This window comes from Cyphomyrmex costatus, unplaced genomic scaffold, assembly GCF_001594065.2.
Source record: "Cyphomyrmex costatus isolate MS0001 unplaced genomic scaffold, Ccosl1.0 scaffold165, whole genome shotgun sequence".
Lineage (NCBI taxonomy): Eukaryota > Metazoa > Arthropoda > Insecta > Hymenoptera > Formicidae > Cyphomyrmex > Cyphomyrmex costatus.
The window spans coordinates 231,574-257,321 of NW_017275663.1; the positions used below are offsets into that span (position 1 = coordinate 231,574).

The 25,748-nt window shown below is 32.4% G+C and overlaps 1 protein-coding gene across 2 annotated transcripts in view; it reads left to right on the forward strand.

Moving 5' to 3' along the window:
* The first annotated feature begins 7,259 nt into the window (after positions 1-7,259).
* LOC108771790 (neo-calmodulin) overlaps positions 7,260-25,748 on the forward strand; it is a 35,676-nt gene continuing 17,187 nt past the window's right edge. Inside the window, exons 1-2 of one of the 2 annotated variants that reach the window (XM_018537152.1) lie at positions 7,260-7,346; positions 17,391-17,432. In XM_018537152.1, coding sequence (XP_018392654.1) covers positions 7,260-7,346; positions 17,391-17,432 — 129 coding nt within the window. The remainder of the gene's footprint in view (positions 7,347-17,390; positions 17,433-25,748) is intronic. The other variant, XM_018537153.1, reaches the window with a different exon arrangement.

Here is a 25,748-nt window from a genome sequence, read left to right on the forward strand (position 1 = left end):
TGATTTGTTTTTCGAGAAACAAACGCGTGTTATCATTCAAATTCACAGTTGCACGCTTGATTTTGGCTCAAAAGTGTTACCAATGTAACGAAATATTTTTTGGAATGAGCTTCGAAGATTTTAACGAGCGGAAGTTCTGAGATTTCATGAAATTTCTAACTTTTTCCTCCTTTAAGAGTAATAACGATAAATTGGAATGTTTCCCAGTATACTATATAAAACCGCGAAAATTAGGAGTTACATTACCGTAATGAGGACTTTGCTATATTGCGAGAACTTACAAACATCGTTGTTTAAGTAAAAACTATGAGAATTCAAGGCTACCGCGATATATGAAACCGGCATTTAAACTTTCATGTTGTTAAAGAGCGTTAAACGAAATTACATTGCACGCACGTTGCACACAGCGAAACAGTAATTAACTAAATTACGTACGATTGTATCGCGCCCGAAAATTCGAGGAATGTGAACAGCTAATGGGAAATCTATCAATTATTGTTTGTTGTTGGTTATTAAATTCCTGCAATTTTGTCATACGAATTAAATTTTATATACAAAATATTATTCCTAACCGTTGCAAATTGTAATAGCAAAATCGATAATATGGATGAAAATTAAATTATATTTTCTGCCTACATAACTATAAAATAAATATTTGAATTAGTAACAAGGGAGATAAACTAAAATATACATTGCTATAGTGTTAACTGAAATATGAAGGAGAGAATTCTCTTTTGTGAAAACATTTCATTTTGAACATACATATCTTTATAATAATATAATTTGTGTTATCAAGATATGCAATACTTAGAAAATATTTTTGAAAGCATTCTTAACTTCATTCCAAGACATTCATCAAAATGTAGGAAGGTTTAGATTTGATTTCTGACTGAGATAATATTTTTAACAATAAATTCTTTTTACAGTATTTTAAGATATTTATTAGCATTAATATTATTAAATTGTTTAACAGTTTAATTTGTCATATTACTCTATTTCATTTTCAATGTAACGTTGGATTTTGAGATTAAAAAGTAAATTCGTTCGTAGTTTACAGAACTAGATATACATACTGAAATATTGTTAGTTTATATTCTTTTATTATTAAAAATATAATTAAAAATACAGCAATCATGTAACGTATATATTTTATATTTATACAAAAATAATTTATATTGCATTTGTACATCATAATCAAGCATATTGCACACTGGAAGAAGGCTAGTTTACATTAATTGGAATTCTCTCTCTCTCTCTAGTGAAAAAAATGCACATATCAGAAATTTATTAAAAAATTAAATTTATTAAATTCTAGTCCAGATAATCATTCATCTAATTATGATGACCGGAATTCTGATTGACATGATCAAAACCTGCTGGTTTGTTCATTTTTAATCAGAATTTTTTCTCAATATATTATATCTTTTATACTTTAAATTTTATTCGTTAATTGGTTTACTTGAAAACAGTTATAGTATATAATTGAATTTTGTTGAACGAGAATTTTTTTAATCGGTATTGATTAACAGCTTATATAGCGATTGAACGCCCTTTTGTATTTCTTTCAGTTCATTGATGCCGTTGAGATTTCATAGTCTTTTTTAAACTGATGTGTGTGATCGTTTTTTTGCATTATCTCAATAACAAATGATATCGGTCTCATACATTGTCGCGAGAATAATTCGAGTTTTTGATATGCATGCGATAATACGAATTTCAGTTCAATTAATCAACGTGTGATACTCGATGTCGTTGCAATGAAATGATACATTGATCTTTTTCCATATAATAAATAGTGAAATAACTGGGAAAAAGACAAGCGTTACAAAGAGTATACAAATAAATGCATGAAATATCTACATTATGCTTTTCAACGGTTAACTGAAGTAACAAATATTGTAGAAAAATTCTGCTTTTTCTATATCCGAGAATTCAAACTCGCACTTTCATTTAATATTTAATCGATCACACAAACATCGTTTAAAATTTCGTGAAAAACTTATCAGCGTTTTCCATGTGCTACAAAAAAAAAAGAGATCGCGAGAGTTCATTTAAAAATATCTGAAATTTTTTTCGAACAATATCTATACCGAGATCTTCCAAATTTAATATAAATCAATAACAATTAAAAAAAAACAATCATCTGTAAAGAGAGAGAATAATAATAATATATAGAGAGCATAATGATTCTATTTTAAATAAAAATAAATTTGTCCATTATATGTTGTTGTTATCCTACGTTAAATTAGAAATGCATAAAAATATGTGAAGTAATAAGACTTAAGCAATTATCATTTATAATAGAGAACGTAAAGTAATTCTCTGTTATGATTGGTCGATTCGCTTACGTTAGTTGTCTTTCCAGTTTTCATATCTCTAATCCTATTCATATACATATAATTCTATGACATAGTCTTATTTTAATTTAAATAGACTGCGTGTCTCTCTAAACTGAAAAACTAGGTTTCAAAATAAAAACTTGTTATATTAAGAAATTTACATTATTGAGAAATATGATCAATATTACTTAGGACAATGGTGGTGTAGAGTAATATAGTAGGGCACTGCAATTTGTAATTGTAAGCAAACGGTCAATGGCAGAAACGTTTTGCGGGACGGCCAACTCTCGTGCAGTTCAATATCGTAAGTAGGACGTGAACCTGGATAATTGTGCGCGCGCACTTACGTGCGCGCATACGCATGCATATTTCTGTTTTCCTACATGTAAAATATTTTATAAAGTGTTCCGTGTCGTGGAACACCGCCTAGAAAGATGATACATTGTCGATCGCGATATTAAACTTTGATCAGATCTATGATGTCACCTGCCACCGATCGCGTTCAAGAGTTATTATGGTGGGCATGCATAGTTTCTTTGTGGAATATTATCGGCAACAGGTGTAAATTTGGACACATAGTGGACTTTGTCTATGTCCATTATGTACCAACTGATTGCTCGAAAAAAGTCGATTTACTCGAGAAAAGTCATACTATTAATATTGCGTGACAGCCCCGTTGGAAACTTTTCATCTCTTAAATTTTGTTCCTATAACGTACGTTAGTTTCTTATATTTATGAATAAATGTATCTAATGTTTGTGTGATAGAGTAACCTGATTATACGTATTATTTTTACAACATTATATTAAGTAATTATTACATTTTTGTTAAAAAATTATATAAGTATTTATTTTGTATTGATTTATTTTAGTCAAAATCAGATTGTAAATCAAATTTAGTTTTATTATAACAAATATACATATAATTCTATTTGATATATTAAAAAATTTTTGTATATATACGATTTTCTTTTCCAACTGCAGTGTGTTAGTGACATAAGAAAGATGCAGATTTCCAAAGAAAAAGCACATCAAACGTGTGAAGTCGCTACGCCGCGCCTGCGGGTAAGAACAGAAGGGTACGATGTCGCGTTGCAATCCGTGGGGAAGAAAGGGAGTCAGATTTAGGTACAGAGGTCGGAGGTCAGAGATCGGAGGTCGGAGGACGCGAAATGATGGTCGGAGGACGCCGGGGGCCGGAGGGGCGGGAAGGGAAGAAGGGGGTTGCAGCCTGGGAATGATCAATACTACTCGTACGCCAAGTTTCCACGAGAGTAGCGAAGATGGGTCGAGGAGCACGAGAAATTGAACGTTTTCGATTTGCAAAAGTGATGAGAAGCTCGTTTATAGGGGGGAGTAGGGAGGGAGACATGTAGAATGATTTCCTGTCTATTGATGCTTGATTCGTATCGTGATACACACGTCTCAACCTCTCTGATTCTCTCGGTGGGGTCTCTCCCTATCTTTGTCCTTTCCAAGACAAACAATAAGAATGCCGTTCAAAAAAGATCACCTTGGCATATCACGGCGATACAATGGACAAGGTTATGTTGAAATTTATATTTCCACGAATTTTTGTGCGGTGCATCCGAACGTGAAACTACGCAATTTTAGCATTTTGTTATGCGCTCAGCTCTCTCTGGAGATTATTTCAATATAACGACCACTCTTTCCACTAATTTTATACAAAAGCGAACCAATAAATTTCATTTTATAAATTGAATTAGCTCCGTAGTTTTTTGTGTTAGGTTTATTTCAATCGAATTTCAGTATACATATAGAAATTTCGTTTTATCAATATCGTACATGATGCAAATTTTTATTTTAAATGGCGTAATTTATTAATAAATTTAAAATCTTTATATTTTTATTAGTATAACTTTAATGCAATTGTACGTTAACATTTTTAAAAATAAAAATATCTTGATATAACTTTAAAATAACTTCAAACGTAAAATTAACGAACAAAGTTTCAAGGACATATTAGATCAAAGAAGTTGAAAAAAAAGTATCTTCCTTTTAGTTTATCTGAAATGAAAATTGCTTTAACAAAAACTTATAATTTTAAATTTAATCATGCTTTTAAGATAATTTATACTGACAGTTTTAAAGTTTCGTAGAAAAGATTGACTTTAAATTCAAAGAATGTACCATTAAACGGAGAGATTGTGAATTTAGGACGCTTTGTAGTTAAAATCCATTTCCCGAATATGCAAATACATTTTCGCATGAACCTGAGATTAGATTACTGTTCCGTGAATTATTCTTACAGTTCAAAAAATTCCGTTCTTTCCTCTAGAAAGGAATATTTAAAAGTTTGCTTCTCAGTTTTCTTCCTTGAAAAGCCGCCCGTGTCAGGCGCAGCGAAATATTCAATTGATGCTAATTTACCGCTGCAACCGATTTGTCATGAGCCAGCGATGCGCGACGGAGATTCTCCGATCAGAGCATCGCAGTGGTGATGTGCGTTGCTCGCTCGCGCGAAATTCGTGTGCCAGGCAGCGGCGTGACATCATGACGTCCAATAATCCTGAAATATTAACGATACGGGGTGCACGTGGACTCTCAAGAGGTCCTCTGTTTCTCTCTCTCTCTCTCTTTTCTCTCTCTTCTAGGCGGTTAGAGAAATACATGAGTGCGAACGGAATAGCGAAGTGCGAGCACCCAAGCGAGTAACCGATTTCACGATATGTTGCATTGTCACATCACACGAGCGTGGAATTTCGTGGCATGCATCGTCACGCGAGTTTTGCTAGAATATGCTGAGAATGATGTATTCGCGGGACATTCGATTCAACGAGGATCTACATGCATTTGGGTTACAAACGCGAGTTTCTTCGCAGAGAGATAAAGGTATACGGAGAATGAAATCGGGAGATGCTGTAAGTTTTATGAGAGACCGTTCGACCGAAGCTGATATGCTTTCGCTTCGGTCCGAGTGTCACATCTTGATATTTTTGAAAAGTATGGCCAGCTTCGAATTTGCATTCATAACTAACACGTCATTTGTATTGTATTCCATTATCTTTCCGTTTTTTATATTTGGCCTTATTATCAGTGAATAGTCGATAGGTTATCATCTTATATTACAAGAAGAAGTAAAAGTTGCTGTAACTAAACAGCTGTTACATAAATAATTTTATATAATGAGACGGACAAAGAAATAAATTAAATATTCTGTAAAAAAATGTTATTTTGTTTTTATAGAACATGGCACAAAAAAAGAAAAATAATAAGCTTTTTTACAATAAGTCTAATTTATTTCATTTGGTTTGATTATATCAAAAAATAACATTGATTTAGTTTCATTTTCGATTGTCACTACCAAAATTTTTGTTAAAGTAAATTATATTTAACATAAAATGAAAAGCAGATAGTCCATTCTCCAACTATTTCGGTTTACATCATTGTAACTTTGTTAATTGCGTTTAAAATTAAGCTATTAAGATAATTTATTTCTAACAATTTTAAAAAATAATGAAGTAAGAATGTATTTCTGCTAAATATTCTGTATTCATCATGATGTGCCAAAGTTTTCGATTAAACTTATTTCTTTTAATACCCACACAACACTTTTATACATTTTCGTTTTATCATATGTTTAACCTAATTTTTTATTTTATTTTTAAATGCATACATTCCTGAATTTGTTCTAACATATTTTTGGTGTTATAAACAGCGTCAATTAGACAGTTTAATTGCTAAGTGTTATAATCTACATAATCCTTATTTCATGTCGAAAGTAAGTTCCTCTCAATGCTCTCCATCGATTTATTGACTTCCGGTCGACTCCTCCGCGGGAAACGAGTTGCTACTAACGCGATTGATTATGCGAGTCTCGCGTGTAGAATGTAGACTACGCGTAAAAGCAGGTCATGAACTACCCTCTCCTTTATCTCTTTCTTTCTAGATCGATGGTTGTAATTAGGATAACCGTCGTCTGATTAACGCAACAGCACGCGATCGTAATCGAGAGAGAAGTCACAAGTAACGAAAACCGTGCGGAATCTCACCATTGCATCCTCGCGAACGGAACAGAACAGGACCGAATTGAACGGAAACGGAAACGGCAGTGTCAATTCAGGGACGCGTAACAATCACGTCACAGCGAGGCAAATGTTCCCGACGAGCTTTCGCGAGATTCCGCCACCGAGTAGTACGTCCAAAAAAAATCGCTGCCGTGGCCGGCAGCAGTATTACGAAACCGGCGTCATCGCCAGTGCACTTCCGGTACTGTCGATCGGCCCGTCGCGATGAAGTAAGCAGTACCGTTGGCTCACACGACGATGCAGTTCACAACCATTGGTTGTATCCTCGTCCAAGCTCTTAAAACGTAATCGATAGTGTTCAGCGTCCGTCGCGTGTCGTCCCAGGAACATCCGATTTGAACGCTCCGTTTAAACGAAAGACACCGGAAGCTGCTGCTGAGAATAGAGATACGTTAAAGGGAATAGATCGGGGTCGAGAGACAAGGTTGCGACGACGGTGGCGAGAACGAGAACGGGAACAACGACGACGATGACGATACGGGGCGGTAGTTAAACGATAACGACAAGGGTCTGCAGATAAAACGAATATATAGTGTGATCACGACGCTATAGCGTCGGTAGCTTTCGTATAAATTACCATACGTATATATATATATATATATGCAGGTAAATGCATACGAGCGCACAAGTATACAAGCGAAATGAGCAAATACGTTTAAATATTGTGATACGCATACGTAACTATAAGCACGCGCACGCAGGCGCGTCGATCGACAAGCAATAAGAGCAATAAAAAGATATATTATCATGTTATACTCTGTCGGATCGGTGATTCCTGTCACATTGTGTTCGAAAGAAGCTCGTTAGTCGCTAAACCAATCGACGGATTTACGCTTTATTTAACTGGGAAAAGAGTGCACCGACGAGACAAGATGGCGTTCGCCGCGGCAAGGATGATCCTCAAGGACAAGCGCAGGAAACCTAGCAAAGAGGACTTCGCACCGCGAAACAGAAGCAAGGTAAAATCACAGTACGATCATGTGTGTCAGACTGATTCTGTTTCATATGCATTCATGTATCGCGCTCCATAATCGAGCGGCGAGAAATTTATGAGGCTGACAAAATTCCATCCGGAAACGCATCGCGTAAAGGAAGCTTCTTATGGGAAGTCGCAGCAGTTCTTATTCTGTGTATATATACATATATATCGTGTACACACTGAAAGAAACACGATTTAATTCGTATCATCGATTTCTGAGCAATCGGCGATCATTTCTCATTTCGAAAAGAGCACAAAGACGGTCTAGACGACTCCTGCAAAAAAGAAGGAAGGGAGCGCGAGTATAATGGTAATCAAGTGGGCATTGATACGCTGAGCTGTAATTACGGCCATTAAAGCCGTAATTACATTAGCGATTGTGATTACTTTTCAACCAGTTAAAGTAAAGCAATCAGTGACTGCGCTTTGCTCCGATTGGTCGAAGAGTAATCGCTAATCGCGCTATTCACAATTGCGCAATTATACTAGTGTGATTACGGCTGCGTTAAGCCTTTATCGCAAAGTCCTTATGCTGTTAGTGGAGTTATATGCCTGACTTTCTCACGACGACGATGGTTTCTTCAGATAGCATGTGAGAGAAACACTAGGCACAATGATGTTATCGACGCGGTAGCTGATCACGCGAGACGTGAAATAAACAAGTCGTTTTTATCAAGGTAATTAATTTTGCGGAACGATCGTTGCGAGATACAGACAGTGAAACTTACGTATTTCTATTTTGTCGAACTTTGTAGCGAATACCGAGCTTTTTAAGAGTGAGTATCGGATTTTTTTTAGAGACACAGGATTGATTGAAATATCGCGCCGCATTCCAATTGAAAACCGATATTACAAAGCTGATAAATACAGATTTTAATTACCAGGAAAAAACAATTGTATATGCTTTTTTAACAACACATTAACCGACTGTACATAAAAAGATCATTCAGAATTCTGCACAGTGTATTAAATTAACTTAAAAGGATAGATTTGTGTATATATATTATTCAAAGCCGTTCTGAGTTATAAAAACTGTAATAAAAACTAGATATAATTTTCTAGAAAAATTAAATATTAAATCTATCCTTAAATTATTACAGGCTTTGTTACGATTTAATTCTTGGTGAATTAAGTATGAAATAATTTTAAGAAAGTAATGTACAGTTACATAATTAGTATTTTTTCTTTATAGATATACGTATAAGAGTTTTGAAAGGTATACGTTTAAGAATTTCCTTATTTACGATGAAAATTTATTGGAAATGCAACAAATAATATAAGAATAGAATTTGAGCATCGTAAAGATTCGAAAAATGACACAGAGCTATGGAAATCTTTCTATAGTAGATATGCAAAGAATTTATATCTTTAGAGATAAAATCTTGATAAAGAAACCCGAAGAATAAAATCACAGTTTTAACGCTTCTCGATTCGTCGTTTCTAAATAGACAGTATATATAAGACAAATAGTAGTCGAAGACGCTGTCGCATGAATTTATTGCAAGTTAATCTGAAGAAAAAGTATAAAACGTGTAATTCACAATTTACACACACACACACGCGCGCGCGCGCGCGCGCGATTAATATAATACGTACATATCATGGAAGTGAAAGAGAAGGAAAGAGTTTTTGATGATAATAGTACAACGATATCGACCAAGATTTCACACATACACACATTTGCATATTGTTCTAAAGTTCTATCAAAATTGCATAACTTGTTCTGTCAACATTTGAGACATTTTTCCGATACTCACGTTTCCGTTATTTCATACAGCATCTGCACATTATCACCGAAACTTTCTGGTCTGATATTTTATTCGTTAATCCGTAACGCGGACGGTGTAATATTATCGCAAATGTGCTTAAATAAACAACTTGTTTCTTAACCCATTAACGCTCAGGACATTTTTTGCTTAATTTCAAGATAATTTTTAACACATTAAAATATTAAATATTTCAACAAAACTTGATATTTTAAAGTTTTGACAGTCGCTCTTCACGATGGCGTCGTCAGAATTGCATGTCGATTATGTGGAAATTAAATATGGCGGTCGGAACAAAAAAATGACGAAAATATGTTAGACATTTTTTTTAAAGGTTGTTTTCGAATTGATAACAATTTTTCTAATTTTCGGCAAGTACGCCATCGGTGGTCAAAATAGTTGTACTTTAAGACTACGGTGAAATTTTTGAAATCCATCATGGATTCAAAATGGCAGCCGAGATAAAATCTTGAATAATTTTTTTTTTCGTACAATCGCATCAAATTTGAGTGCAACTTGTTAAATATATAACTACAAATCTATGAGATTTTGAGGTCTATATTTTTTACATTCACTGCTTTCAAAATGGCGAATCTCTAATATAGCGGAATATAAAAAAACTCGAAAAATCGCTAATATTCATATCTTTTTTTATTTTATACACCATTTGAAATCTCAATCGTCAAATTGATAGAGTGTTAGAAATGCGTGAAAATTTGAAATCATTCCAAAGATCGCAGATCCAACATGGCAACCCAACAACTCCCGAAAATTGAAATTTTGTCGTTTTCACGAAAAATTCAACTTTTTGGTATACTCGAACACATTTTATTGCAAATAGTAGTCGTAAAAGCGACTGATGACGAACTACTTGCAACGAAATGTTACATGGTACGAAAAAATATCATTACTTGTCGAAAATTAGAAAAATTGTTAATAATACGAAAACACCTTTAAACAAAATGTCTATCATTTTCATCATTTTTTTGTTCTGACCGCTATATTTAATTTCCACATGGTTGAAATGCAATTCTGACGACGCCCGTGAAGAGCGACTCTCAAAACCTTAGGATACCAAGTTTTGTTGAAATATTTCATGTTTTAGTGTGTTAAAAATTATCTTCAAACCAAGCAAAAAATGTTGTCCTGCGAGTATATGTTCTTATTCTTATTATGTTCATATGTCTCCGTAACTTCTAACAGCCGTATAATATTTTACTTTAACGTATATATATTCTGGAGATTAATTAATTTTAATAAAAATATATTTTGACATAAAAATATTGAGGTTGCAATAATTTTTTTTATAATCAATAAAATTTAGCACGAGAACAATTAGCTTACTAAACTTTAATCTCATATTTGTTATTGATTTTCGTAGTTCTGGTGATATTGTGATTTTTACTGTAAAACTAACTTTATCTTTTCTTATACACAAAGACAAATATAAATATAGTTACAGAAATAACAAACAAAATAATAAAAAATTAACAATATCCAATCTTATTGGACCGTGAAAATTTAAACTAAGAAATATCGATGAGAACATACCATAACGGTCAAGCTACAATAGATTTCGGGTGTTTCTATATAATGCTTGCGAATTTATATAGGTACTACGTATGTAGATTCTTAAATGCGCAACGAAATTTTTTTTTCCAGACTTACAACGCAAACTCTAATAAACTATCCCAATACTATCACGAGTTAAATAGAGTAACAATCTAACAATTTTGATGCTCGTAGCATCTTGGATCTTAATAATGTTGAATGCCATTTTAAAAATCTGTAAATAATTAATTAATAAAAAATTATCACGATTGTTCATCGATTTGATGTCTCTAAATCCGTTTCCTTTTATTGTTGTACACAATACCTCCATGTTCAAATACAGTTAATTACGATCATACATTAATCATTAGAAAATTTGCGTGGCATTTTATACGACATTATCGACATTAATTACAAGTAACAGAAAAATAAAGCATTGCAAAATAATGAGAGAATAAGTTTATAACACGAAAAAGTATAGTATTGATATTTACGAATAAATACAATTAACGAATCTAGCGAATAAAAAAAAGTTTTAAAACATTATCGAGATACATAAATACAAGTTTATTTTACACAATCGATACATATTAAAATGCAGGACTAATTTTGCGATTATAATTATTATTTAAATGCATTACGATGCCGCTCGAATTCAAATCAGTTCGTTCAGTATATATGCAATGTTCCATTGATGATCGAAAAATTCGAAAATAATGCAATTTCATTCTAACCGCACGATATTCAATAAACTTTAATTAATGCTTCATTAAGATATAATTAACTATTCAAAAATACGTAATCAGAATTCAATATTGCACACACAATATATTTTAAGTACATAAATTACGAAATTGCATTTGTTGTTTATAAACAATCGATATATCGTGGTTTTTTATTATTTAATACTACGATTTATGTATTACGTCAGAGGTAAGCAAATTAACTCAAAGGTAAGCAAATAATATACAATTTAGGTTACAACTCACTGATTTTATTGTTTTTTAAATATGATAAGAGAGATATGATGTTTTGAATGATTCGCAAAAAGAAAAATGAAGTAGAAAAGATAACATTGATTTAGGAGACATAACAAATTAAATAATCACAATAAGATTTGTATAAAGATATTAATTTATCTTTTTATTATAGAGAGAGAGTAAGGACTTGCGCATTATAGAACAAATAGTAGGAACAGGAATAAATATGATATTAAGATTTCAACAGATTGAAATTTTAATACTTATTCTTATTCGTAATATTTCCTCCATTATGCGCAGGGCCTAATAGGGGTTTACATATTTTCCATACAAAGCAAAGTTCAAATCAAACCTATTTTATAGAGTTCTTCGAAAAGGAGTGCAAAACATAGCCTTCGCGTCATACACTTTATAACGCAAAGACAGATTTTCCACATGGGTTTACAACTTTCCACGTAAAGCGAGGTTCAGTCTAAATCTATGTGTACAATGGAAAGTTCTAAACATATGTGGAAACTCGCTTCGTATTATAAAGTATTGTATTATATATGCGTGAAGGCGATGTTCCACTCTCCCTTTCTCTTACGAAGGAACTCTACTATCAAAAAATTAGACATATGGGTTTAGTTTTAAGTTGAACTTCGCTTTGCGTGGAAAATTGTAAATTCATATATACATAAATTCATCAGCATGATAAAAAGACATAATTTTTTAATATCTTTATAAGCTTTATTGTGAAACTTTAATTTGTTATATCTGTTAATCAATGCAGCCCACTATTTAATTTCTGCAAAGAATTGTTCTGAACAACTTCTCTCTCTCTCTCTCTCTCTCTCTCTCTCTCTCTCTTCTCCCTCCTTTTTTTACAATATATCTAAAAAGTAGTAAATAAAATCGGTGAAGTGTGTACTTATATTTATTATAAATTAAATTTAAATTAATTGAGAAATGCAATGCAATGCAAATTCATGGTATATTTAAATCTACATTTTATTCAAACACAATCACTGCTTATAAATATTACGAAATTATAACTTGTAATGTGTATTACTACTATTACCTATGGGGTTTCGATATATCCCTTCACTATGTTATATCTATCTTCAAAAATAATCGCCTTAACGCTCATAATTCCTTAATTTTAAGAATTAATCAGTCGCGTGAAATATTGTAATTACTAATTATTCCTATTATAGAGAGTGATAAGATTTTCTTTTATCTATCACACAATTATTAGATAACACTACGATATAACTATGAAATAATTCACGTTGGGGTATTTACTAGCTCGTGCGTCGCTGTGTAAATGGTAGTAATGTTTAACGACCTCGTTAAACATTCACATTGATTATTGTAAGCAAATACCGATTACCCATGACTGGTAAATAATTCTCATTACGAAACGCTAATACATTATGAAAGAAATGGATATCAAGTGTATCTTTTATTAAACAAATTAATTAAGTTAGCACTGCGAATTAAGTCTAGTACGAACATACAAGCTATTGCTTTCCTTGTTGCTTTCCTTGTGAATTTTTATATTTAGAAATTTTTAATAAATTAAAAATTTTGCACACGCAATTTTAATAAAATTAATTTTAATTAGAAAGTAAAAATTATTGTATATGTACACACACATACTCACACACACGCGCGCGCGCGCGCACGCACACGCACACATCAGCGCAGAAAAGTTCGATATATTTTGATTTTTTTTTATGTGTGTGTAATTCATTATTTATTATTTTATACGTTAAACTGACATAACTAACATGGAAAACAGTTAATTCCGATCAGTTGGAACTGGTCCTAATTGATTTTAATGAGTTTCAGATATGTTGTGGAGCATGAAAAAGTATCAGACCTATATATTTTTTGTTTATTTCGAAATTTAGGGGGTGAAACATTCCTTAAAAAAAAAATCGGTTATTTTTTCGAAGCAAATATCGTGGAAACTATAAGAAACGGAACAAATTTCTAGAATAAAAATTGAAGTGCTTTAAGAGTACTTCACAACTATAATAAATTTTTTTATAATAAATAATTTTTGTTACAAATAAATAATTAAAAAAAGTTTTTTAATTATAGTTCTAAAGTACTCTTGAAGTCATTCAATCTTCATTATGAAAAATTTTTTCTATCTTTTATAGTTTCGATGATATTTGCTTTGAAAGAAAAAAACCGATTCTTTCGAAGAGTGCTTCACTTCCTAAACTTCCTTGAGAAGCACGAAAAAGGATATGGATCTAATATTTTTTTCAAGCCCTACAATATATCTAAAACTTATTAAAATCGGTGAAGATCAATTGCAATGTTTTCCTTATAAGTAAAATTTTCTTACAGGTACTACGAAAATTATGTAGAAATTATGTATAAATATAGATAGCTTCTTAAATCGTAATGACATGAAGATATTTTAATATTTAAAAATTTTAAATTAAATCTTTTTGGACTCACAAATTATGTCAATAAAATAGTTAAAATTATTATATGTTCAAGTATTTTTTACAATAATGGCACAGCAATTATTTGCAATTTCTCATTGTATAATATTATCATATATTATTGTGTACACATAATATTTGAATCTACCTTATATGTAATATATTATATCTTATAATAGTACGCAAATTAATGGTTAAATTAGTCATAAATAATTATTTCATGCGTGTAATAATCATTTCTTGACATATTAATTATTTTTGAAGTTGCTATAATTTAAATATATCTTCGCAGTTAATATTTCAACTTTAATTTTTATTGTATCTCTGCAGTTATACATTATATCAGTGACAAACTTCCTTTTAATAGATCTGTGAAAATTGTATCAATTACCTATATGTATGTAAGATATATATATATCAAATTAAATACTCAAGATATTACACATAAATAAAATATTTTAGAGATCTATTTTGTATATATGTATGCGCGCGCGCGTGTGTGTGTGTGTGTGCCTGAAAATAACTGGACTGAGACAGCTTACTATTAATATTTTATTTTGAAAATACGTTCTATATTTGTGATTGTTCAATTTACGCGAACATATAAAGAAGTATTTCACAGGCAGAATAAATCCGGTAGAAAGTGATAAATGTCCAATGATCATAAAGTGATTTTCATAAATATCTCTAAAAGTTCAGGAAATATTTTTTCTCACCACTTTTCCTTTTAAACACTTTACATAGATGAAATGATTACTTACTTTAGAATGTTATGAAAAAATATATATATATATTAATATTATTTAAGCAAATGAATATCATTATAAAATGCATTAATTGATTGAATATTTTAATTTATTGCTTAAATAAATAATGAGAAACAAGCAAAAGGGAAAGAATTAAAAAGAAGTAAAATTATAACAAGTACAACAGTGATATTAAAAGTTAAAAATTGATATCACCAGGACTACGATAACGAATAATAAATTATTCGATAGATTAGGAAATAAAATTTTAGATTTAAGTAAATGGATTATATCAACAACGGCAACAACGATATCAAAGTTGATTATTTATAATTCGAAAATTATTATGACCTCGATATTTGTGTATTCATTTCATGGTTTAGTATTCAGAAATATAAGAGATACAAGAATAACTAAAGAGCTCTCTTTTACGACGAAGAATTATTAAACGAGTGCGATAAGTCTTGCGGTATTGAGTCGAATTCTCCCTCGTTTAAGTTTGTAGTGAAATGACACTATTGTGAAGAGAACGTAAAGTAGGCCCAACGTTAACAAGTAGTCAGTCTCAATGTAACACGCGACGTAAACGGTCAGGCCGGGTGTGTCAGAAAGGAAACAGTTCCGTCGAAATACAAAAGCGGGGTTCGATCAATGCGTCGCACTTTGCTCGGTAAACCCGTCACGACTCGCTGACGTGACAGCTTTTCGATTTGATAGTCTCTTTTTTCTTGCAATAGATGGGAGCGAAGCCGATCATCAATTAAGTCAAGCTTTAGAGAAAATTTTGTCCAATAGTAAATGTATAAAATGGTAGTAAATCATATAATGTTGCTCGCAAATGTAATTATATTTGTATTCTCATGCGGACAGCATTAATTATAAAAGATGCAAATCTCAATATTCTTCCATTTTGAAATTGTAGGAAATTATTATTATTATCGTTATACATATGCTTGACCAATGACATTAGATTTATTATTCATAAAAATAGATAGCACAGAGATTCCAAAAAGAATTTTTTTCTGGATTGATTGATTCTCGACTTACTTTTTTGATTCTCAAAATAAATTCCCGTTTCTGTTCTAAAAGTATTTCTGAAAGTCCCAAGAGATATTATACTTTCAAGTTACCAATTGTGAGCTCTTCTTCAAATCCGAAATTCTTTTCTAGTTTTTAACATTGTGTAAGAAATTATACTTTGATTTTTACGCAAATCAAATATTACTTTTATTAAAGATAACGTGCATCTGTACGAATATATAATATATTTATATATTAAAAAAAATTCTTTTTGAGTTCATTTCAAACGGATTACGCTAAAGAACTTAAAGAAAGTGAATATTTTCAAACGAAGATCATCTGGGTAATCGATTGATAAAAGTAATTTGTGTGCTGACAATTTGGTTTGCTTTAACTTAAATATCATATTGAATTTTTGATAAATATTATATACACAAGTAATCTCTCGTGAAAGATTACCAATTCACTAGCGTGGGCGATCACAGCTATTTAACTCACGCTACGCTGTCATAACTTATACAATAGCACTGCTACATGTATAATATTTTCAATATGTGAATGATAATGAATATAAATCACTATATCACTGTATGATGCTCTTTTTTTAGCCGGAAAGTTTTTCAATATGTATAATAGGTTTGTTTGTTATTGTTGCACTGGACTTGCACACTAGAACTTTTTTTTCGCTGTTGCCAATTATACCAAACAGGTACCTATTTTATTCTAAATACAAAAAGTGTATATTACTTTAGTTCAACTATAAAAAAAAAAAAACAGATTCTGACATTCTGCTGTTTAATAGAGAAAGAAATTTTGTGATATATACTGGGTGCACTCAGAGTGACAACCGCTCACTGAGCGCTCAGTGAACGGTTGTCGTTCTGGATGCATCCATTATTTACTTTTTATCTATTTTATTATATTGATTAGAACATTTTATATTTGATTTGAACAAAGCAGCATCGGGACTGATGCTGTTAACCCTACCCAGACAACATAAAGTTCAAAATTGAGACAATAAGACGTCTTTTAGACGCCTAAAACGTCTTATCTCTCGATTTTGGACACTTTATGTTGTTTGGGTACTTTATTGGGGATATTTTAAAAATTCATTTAGAGAAGGGTTAATAAATCATCTCAAGAAATTTTTAATTTTTTATAATCTTTTTCGGCTACAACTTTTTCGTTGTATTTCAATGTTATTCGAAAGAATCGTCAATGTCAATCTCAATTGCAACTTGAACTTTGTCATTCTTCTAGCTTTTAATAGATTTTTATCATGCAATACGTATACAAAGACTTTCCTTGCAGCACACGTTATTTGCATACCAAGTGCGAGTTCCGTTCTGACATTTATAAAACATTACTTCTATTCCTTCTGTACAAATCACACTTATGCGCACCGTCGACCAACACACCGTAGTGTCGTCAGTGTTATATCATATCTTTATCTATACTTTTCCAACTATATATAGTGGCGTGGTAATTGGTGACCTATACTGTACTTGTGTTTGCAGGCTCGCAGCGCCAGCACAAGTAGCTTTAGAAGCCTGAGCCAGGTATATACCAAGATAATAATCCAGATCTAGTTGAGAGATTAGTCACTAGCTATTTAGCTAGATATAGTCATTCATTTATTACCTACTCATTTTTAGACACATAGATACCATTACTCATGCGTAGAGGCGTAGAGCACGCGCATTTCGCTAAAACGTTCGGCATTTTGGTCTACAGACTGTTTCATTGATTGAAGATTCTCGGTACATTATTACAGATAAAAATCGGATTGTGGCGACATCGTACGAATTATTTTATCGCATCCTACTTATTTGGATGTATAAATGAAACGATTTGCCGTTCACGACGTCACAATCCGACGTGGTTACGAGAAATACTGTGAGCTTTCGGTAATCTCCTTTGCAGTGTCGACCTCTGCTGCAATACTCGCTCGCCGATAAACAACGTATTCGAAACACAACAGATCGTTGACGGATTTTATCGTCACTCTTGCGCGTATTCCACGAATTTCGATTCCTGCAATTTTACCTCTTCATATAAACGCCTGATATGTATATCTCGGGGTATTTCCGATAACGTTTCCGATAACATTATCGACTCGGAATATAATTTTGATATCGTATATGCTATGTCGTTTAACAGCGATACAATTCTTAACTCTCCGGAGCTGACGTGGGTCTATTGGCCCAACTCACAATTATAGGTACATTTTTTATTCCTATATTAAACTCTGTACTAGAACTTTTTTTCTAAAACTTCATTCATCGAATATCAAATATATACCTATTTCAGTTGCAAGAGTGTTCACTAATCCAGCTATAGAAAACAGATCCCTTCGAAGCTGACGGTTGAAAAAAAAAAAACAGTGCATTCTTTTTACACGAGTTATGTCATTTTTGTTCCTTGAAAAATAAATTAATATCTTTTAATCAACATATATTAGTTGGATCTCACTAAAGCCGTAATCACACTAGTCATTGCGCGATTGTGATTGATGATTAAGGATTACTTCTCAACCAATCGGAGCAAAGCAATCGATGACTTTGCTCCGATTGGTTGAGAAGTAATCCTTAATCATCAACCACAATCGCGCAATCGCTAGTGTGATTACGGCTTAACTTAGTGTCAACAACTGTGTTATAGCATTTTGTGTCAGCTCCGTAGGGTTAATTGAACGGTTGAGAATAAAAGTAGACGAGGACATGAAGTAATCAAATATCGCATATGGCACGCATTTCCTTCTGAGATTTTTGTCGACGACAAATGCGACCGCGCGTATAGAAATACATGCCCCGTACTTTTGCTCCGTCCTGTTTCCTTTTTCCACAAAGTTTTCGTGGAAAACGGAACAGTAAGTGTATCATGAGAGAGGATAGTGGACTACCGCAATTACAGTAGGAATGCCTCGCGAGAAAAAAAAAAAGAGCTTGCGTCGGGAAACTGTATCCTCGTCGCGGCGCGCGACTACACGAATATGTCGAGAAGCAACCGCTAATAAGCGCGTTTATGCAACTCGGCCTCGTTAAGACCGCAACACTTCCGTACGTGCTTTCGTTGCTCTGAATTACTCGCTCCTTTTATCTCGATCTACGCTTTCCCTTGTGCTAACATTAATCGTGCGCGCTTGGCATGCTGTAACTCCAATAATGCAGCATTTTTTCTGCACGATTTCGTAGCGCGTTACAATGTTCGTGAACGGACACCCTGCTTTTTGGATAAAACAAAAGTGCGCATATATAAAGAAAGCAAAAACTAATTGGCATTTGACTGGAGCGAATCGATTAATTACTGGCAATGTAAAAATTTGCAATTAATGCCTCTACATTAAGTCATAAACGCTAAGAATTAAAATGTCGAGGATAAACTGTAAAACTAATATTTGTATACTTTCAAAGAGTAAATATTGTTTTATGCGTTTATCACAAATATCTTTACTGCACTCATAATTTCATTGAGTGCTGTTGGTATGTAAGTTCATTTTTACAATGCAAACAATCTCGAATACAGCGCTTACAGATGTTGTTTTCAACAAATAGAAAACCATTGAGAGAATAACATTGAATAAAGTATTCATTTAACATTTATACCCTACATTTTTTATTCGCTCTTTTTATAATATTGCTACTATTTTATCTATAGGTATATCGATTAAAAATATTTTTTTTATGTACATAATCGATATTATCGTAAAACTTAATGTATTTTAATGTATCTCTTTAACTTTCTCTGTGAGAACTGAAGTTTTTTTCACAAAATAACTTATGAAAAATCTTACTTTTTAAAAATTTTTAGGGCTGCTGCAGTATTTGATTCTGGTTTCAGAATTGTAAAATTTAATAAAAAAAATCTGATTATATCGTACACTGTTGGAAAAAAATGTATTGAATTTAACATAAATTGCACATCCCAAATGTTTCGCTCAAATTTTTGATTTAATTTACCACAAGACGAATATATGCTAGAACGTTACACAAATATTATGAGAATAAATACAAAAAGGTAATATTGACACAGTTTGTAAACCAACCGTGGAAGCATATTTTTTTCAGTAAAATTAACATTTATGATATGTTAAAGTAACCCATATTTTATTCATTCATCTTAAAATTTATGCTTTTAACCCCTTTATTTTTACGTTATTTATTCACTTACTCATAAATCGTGTCATTTTGTAATGTTGAATATCAATTTAACATAAAACCTTTAAATAACATAATTACATTATGTTAACACTCAAATATATTAAAAAATTCAACATAAACTTTTAACAAGAACGTGAGTGGACCGCAATACAAATATATAACGTTTTTCAATGAAACTCGGTATTAGAAGATTCTTGGTATCTCTTTGAGTTTGATGTGTAGTATGAAAATATCGAAAGAGATTCTCATGAAAGGATCCAGTGTCACAGGATTTATAATCAGAATTTGAGTCAGTTTAAAAATTAGTACTTCGTATAAATCTTATATAATAAGCGAATTTTGCGAAATTTCTTGCGAATTCAATGTAAAATCTCTTTTGTGATAAAATACATCTGTTAATTGTACGCGTCTATTCTTAGCTCTCAATATCTTATTAATTAATTTTACATTTATTATTATTTAAATACACCGCAACCCTAGAGACTTGTATAATATTACTTCGGAATTAAGAATCCCCTAAAACCGAAAATTTTATGATAATCAAATTATTTTTTAAAATTCTGTCCACTATAAGCGACATTACGCAAAAATAAAAAAGGTTGTAATGAGCGTAGGAAGCTTAATACGAGAGCAATGAAAAATTAATCTTCTACTATTATAACTATGAATAAATGACAATAATCTATTTGATTATGTTGATTAACTGAAATTCTACACAGTGTGAAGTTTTGCGTACATACTTCTATTTTCAACATATAAATACCGTAGGTCAAGGACTGTTTTTCGAAAGAATGAACACGCGGGAAAAATCGTTACCATGCTTCTTGTGAATCCGAACATAAATTACCTTCCTCTCTCTCTCTTTCACTCTCCTGTAGTTTTTAAAATTATAAAAATAAAATGAGAGAAAGAGAATAAAAGATTTCGGGATTAATATTATGAGATTTAAGCGAAACGCTCTACTGCACTAAAGATTTAACGGTGTTTATTAGGCCGTTAAATTATAGAAAAATGAATAAAGGAGTTCGAATAAATGCAACAAAACTGTTTGTCGAAAGAAAGTACGGGGATGAATAATTTTTTAAATCACTATTTCTCGTATGTTTTAGTCGCTTTTCAGATTGTAAAGAGTGCTTTAAAGAGAAAAAGTGAAAAGTAATTCTCGAAAGTTAAGCTGCGATATTTAATATGAATTCTCTGTTGTAATCACAGAATCTAATTTACTAATCTGACATTACTTATTGTAATGATTCAACCTTTATTCACCGCTCCATATCAAAAGGAAATAAAAGTAAAAACGAAAATGGATTAAAATTGTTTGAAATAATCGCGTTCAGCGTATTGAGCCTCCTTTGAAATTTTGATTTCAGAGATACGTATCTCGATTGCAATTACAGCAGGGATTTAATTGAAAAGGCATACGCGCGTTTTCGTAACGCTCGAAATGATTCCTAAATCTGGCACACCCTTAATACTCAGCAAAGATTAATCGTTCGCGTTTGTTATAAGGACAAACGAGAGATCGTCACGGAACAGTCTCGGGACAGAAGGAAAGAAGAGCGTTACCATCTCGTGCTCACGTCAGGCATGGTCTAGAATCGAGAATGAGGATCGATGCCTTTGACCACGGTGCCCCCGTCCGTTGCTGAAGCGCGGCTGCGTTATTTGATTTAATTATTAATCAGTCGGCTCTAGACCTTGCACGGGAAGTGCAGTGACACACTTCAAGGACAAACGCTTTTCTCCAGTTTTACTGCAGGATTGCTTCTGCATATGACAAATTGAGCAGCAAATAACGTATTATTTGTTCTTGCGATACTTCTCCGACCGATTAGTCATCCCGTGGCCTGAAATCGCGGTTCGTGTGCTCGTAAATCTTGCCACAGGAGACATTATTCAATCTAGAAAATCTAGGCCATCAATGGCTTCACAATTTCAACAAAGTTTCGGTGTAAATTTGTTCCCGAATATCTTAGAGTGCAGTCAGAAGGATTTTATAAAATCCATTCTTTTATCTCGTTATGTAACAATCACGCGCATGTACTTTATATACATATAGTAATGTATTTATTTTAGCTTATTTTTATCATTGAAAGCTGATTGGTATCGTCAAAATCTTTGCTCAAAAATTTGCAATTAAAACGAGACAGTCGCACGCGAAAAACGAGACGTATGCTACAGAATATTCGGAAACTCCACGATTGGGGAATATATAAATGGAATCGATGAAAGCCACACTTGACTGCACTTTTGCAACGGCAATCACCATTGTTTCTGTTTGGCTTATGATGCTCCAGTGTTTCGCAAAGTATAGCGTTTCAAGGGTACTGCAATCATCTCCAATTATTGATCCTTTGAAAGAGGTTTCCGGGTCTCGCTCGCAAACACTCCGAGCAAAACTTGAGTCGGTGAAATATTCGAGACGAGATATAATGTCGTACAATGCATGTGTATGCGGTTACGCAGCCAAAAAGGACAAAACTAAACGACAGAATCTTGGTTGGATAATGTGTTGCAAATATAGAAATATTTATTACTCGTGAATTTTTTCGTTTCTGTTTAATTAAATCAGAGATCAAAAAGTTATATTAATGTTTATACATAATTAAAATAATAACCTGTTCGTTATCGTAATATAATAAAATGTTAAATGGACCAAAAATCAAAAAATTATAGTTGCTTTAATTAAAAGCCATACAAGTTTATATCAATCATATAGTTAATATTAATCATATAAATACAATGAGCAAATCTCAACTTGATTAATAAGGAAAAATTACTTCTCATTGATTTTCATGAGCTTTGAATATGTTGTAATTATAATTCATTAAGAAATGTTAGACTTATATTTTTTTATTTGCTTATCTTAAAGTTTAGGAGCACAAATAATTTTTTGAAAAAATATCGGATTTTTCATTTTCAGTGAATTTCTTTGAAAGTATAATACGGTATATAAAAATATAAACAAATTTTATTTTAGAAAATGTCAAATTTTTTTAATTTACCTCCATCTCCAAATATTTTTGATATTCTATATGTTTATCAAAATTCGATGAGAGATATATAGTTCCTTTGTAAGTCTTAATTCCTCAGTCGATTATACAGGATATACTAAATTCGCAACTCAAAATTCTATAGCAAAATAGTGCTCGAAAAATTAAGTAAGAAAGTTATTTTTAAATTTTTATTCTAAATAATTTTTGAGAAAATAAGGATTTATATTATAGACTATATGTTTAAATGTGACCATATGAGTCGTGTGTAATAGGTATTAGTGAGCGATGATGAGCACGCACTTCAGCGTGTTTATTAGGTCATAGGTGACTATCTAAACGTAGTCTATAATTAGCCATATATAAAATTTAAACTTTAAACCCCCTTATCTCTCAGAAATTATTCTTCGTATATTTTCGTGAGAGAGAGACAATGGCATATAATATTAATAATGTAAGAAGATGCATTCAGCCGCAGTACAAGAACTGTCTATATCTCGTGATATTATTTTTCCGATTTCTACTAAGAACATTTTTTGCGTCCGTTTCTGTATATATATTGTCATCTTTTTAAAGAAAAAAGTAATAGTAACGAAGTGAGACAAAGCTAGCCATATGTATTGTCGAAAGAAAAATATGACGTGCATAACATTACCTTAAGAAGGCAACGATCTAGATAAAACTGTGCGGCACGCGAATTCACTTTATGTGACCCTTGTTTTCCTTTAGAAAAAAATGTCAGCTGCGTCTCGTGGCTTGAAAAAAGTTTGAGAGACTCATTTTTCAAATTTATAACAATGTTACAGAGCTCGTTGATTTGCACACAAGTGTATTCGAGATTTGATCTAATTAGACAGTGATATCAAAATGACGGAAACAAGTCTGATGATAAACGGTTTTATAAGTAGTCATTAAAAATGTTTCTCTTGTCAATCTGTTTCGACAAATTCTACTAATATTCTGAAGACGTTTAAATTGACATTTATCGTAAATCTGTTTGTCGTATTCAATTATGTATAAAGAGATCATTAATATGCAAAGAACATTAGCGATACAATTTGATGAAAATCAAAACTAATTTTTTTATCAACATATCACAGGCGGTGCGCCTATCGATGCATTATTAATAATTATATCTACTCGAACAAAGTGATCGCTTTGACCTAAAACGCTTCAAAGTGTAAAAGTTTAAACGCAAATTAATTACAAAATTGATAACTTGACGTCAACAGAAGTTTATCAGTACATATATATGCAAACTGAACATGCAGAACGTGACCAAGAGAATAGAAATATACTTATTAGCTTTTATGCTTCATTCTCTTTCATATTTTCTCTGTAATATGCAAATAAATTTTTATCGCTTTTAAGCTTCTAGTGCAATTAATTCTTTTTAATTTTTTACGATGAGTTTAGCGTTTTTATATACACAATATTTTTATATACAATATTATTGTACGTAGTTCATTCTCTCGGCATATTGAACGCTGGTATTTAATATCGTTTTCTGTTTTCAATTTATATACGTCACGGGATGACGTATACATATATGTAAATTGACGATTAAGTAATGACTATCAAAGTTCCATTTGGAGTTATTAGTGTGTGCGGAGTTACTCTCTCGGTTTATATTCAACACTACGACTCTGGAATTTCATATCGTTTTCTGTTTTTGGTCTGGACGGCGTACGTATAGGCACTATATGTATACCTACGTAGATTGACGATAAGTAATGACTATCAAAGATCCATTTGGGACTCATAAAATCGATAGTCTCTGAATCAACCCTTTAGTCGCACTATGCCGTAATGTAAAACACCCGCAGTTAGCGACCTAAATCCACATTTCCGCGGTCGCTACTCAACGTACATACGTAACTGTGTTACTATGACACACACTATACGTGCTGGCGTACGAACGATAAATGGACACGATGCACGCGCCATCCGATCTAATCGACCGGATGAAAGTAAGTCATCCGCCTCTACACCCCGCGCGCCACCGGCAAACTTTCGTAAGCACCCATTAGCGATCGTTATTAATTTCCCTTCCCCCGGGAGCGAGGCTACCTACGGCCAGCTCGCCTCTGCAATAGCGAAAAACGAGCTTTACAAATAACACGGCAACGGATACGAGAGAGACATCGAGTGGTCTTGAACCCCAGCGAGTCGACTGTCACTTGACAGACAAATCGTAACAAGTGTATTGGCCTTCTTGGCGTTTTCGATTAACAAAATTAATGTATTTTGTACAGGGAGGACATCGTGTGGTTGCACGGGAATTACGAAATGCGCAACTTGTAACAAAAGAAGATTCAAATTAATAATGAACATTCAAAACGCTTGTCTTAACTCTGCTTTGAAAATTGTCAGCGTTGGTCAACTGCGCATGATTTATATAATGCAAACGATAATGAGTCAGTTAAAGCGACCATTATAAATAATCTGGAATAATAATGTTAGTATTAACACCGATACAGTGAAAATTGTAGAAACACTGCTATTTTTTAGAGTGCAGGTGACGATTTCCAGGTTAATTATGTATAATGGTGATGATGTGTGTGTGTGCAGAAATTTTGATACTATTTTTAACAATACGGTTGTACTATATTTTAAGAAACTTCTAAAGAATATGAGAATTATATATACGGCGATTCAGCGGAGCTATAGCTTGCTCGGTTTATAAATTATAACTAAAAAGATTTGATAGAGTTTACCACAA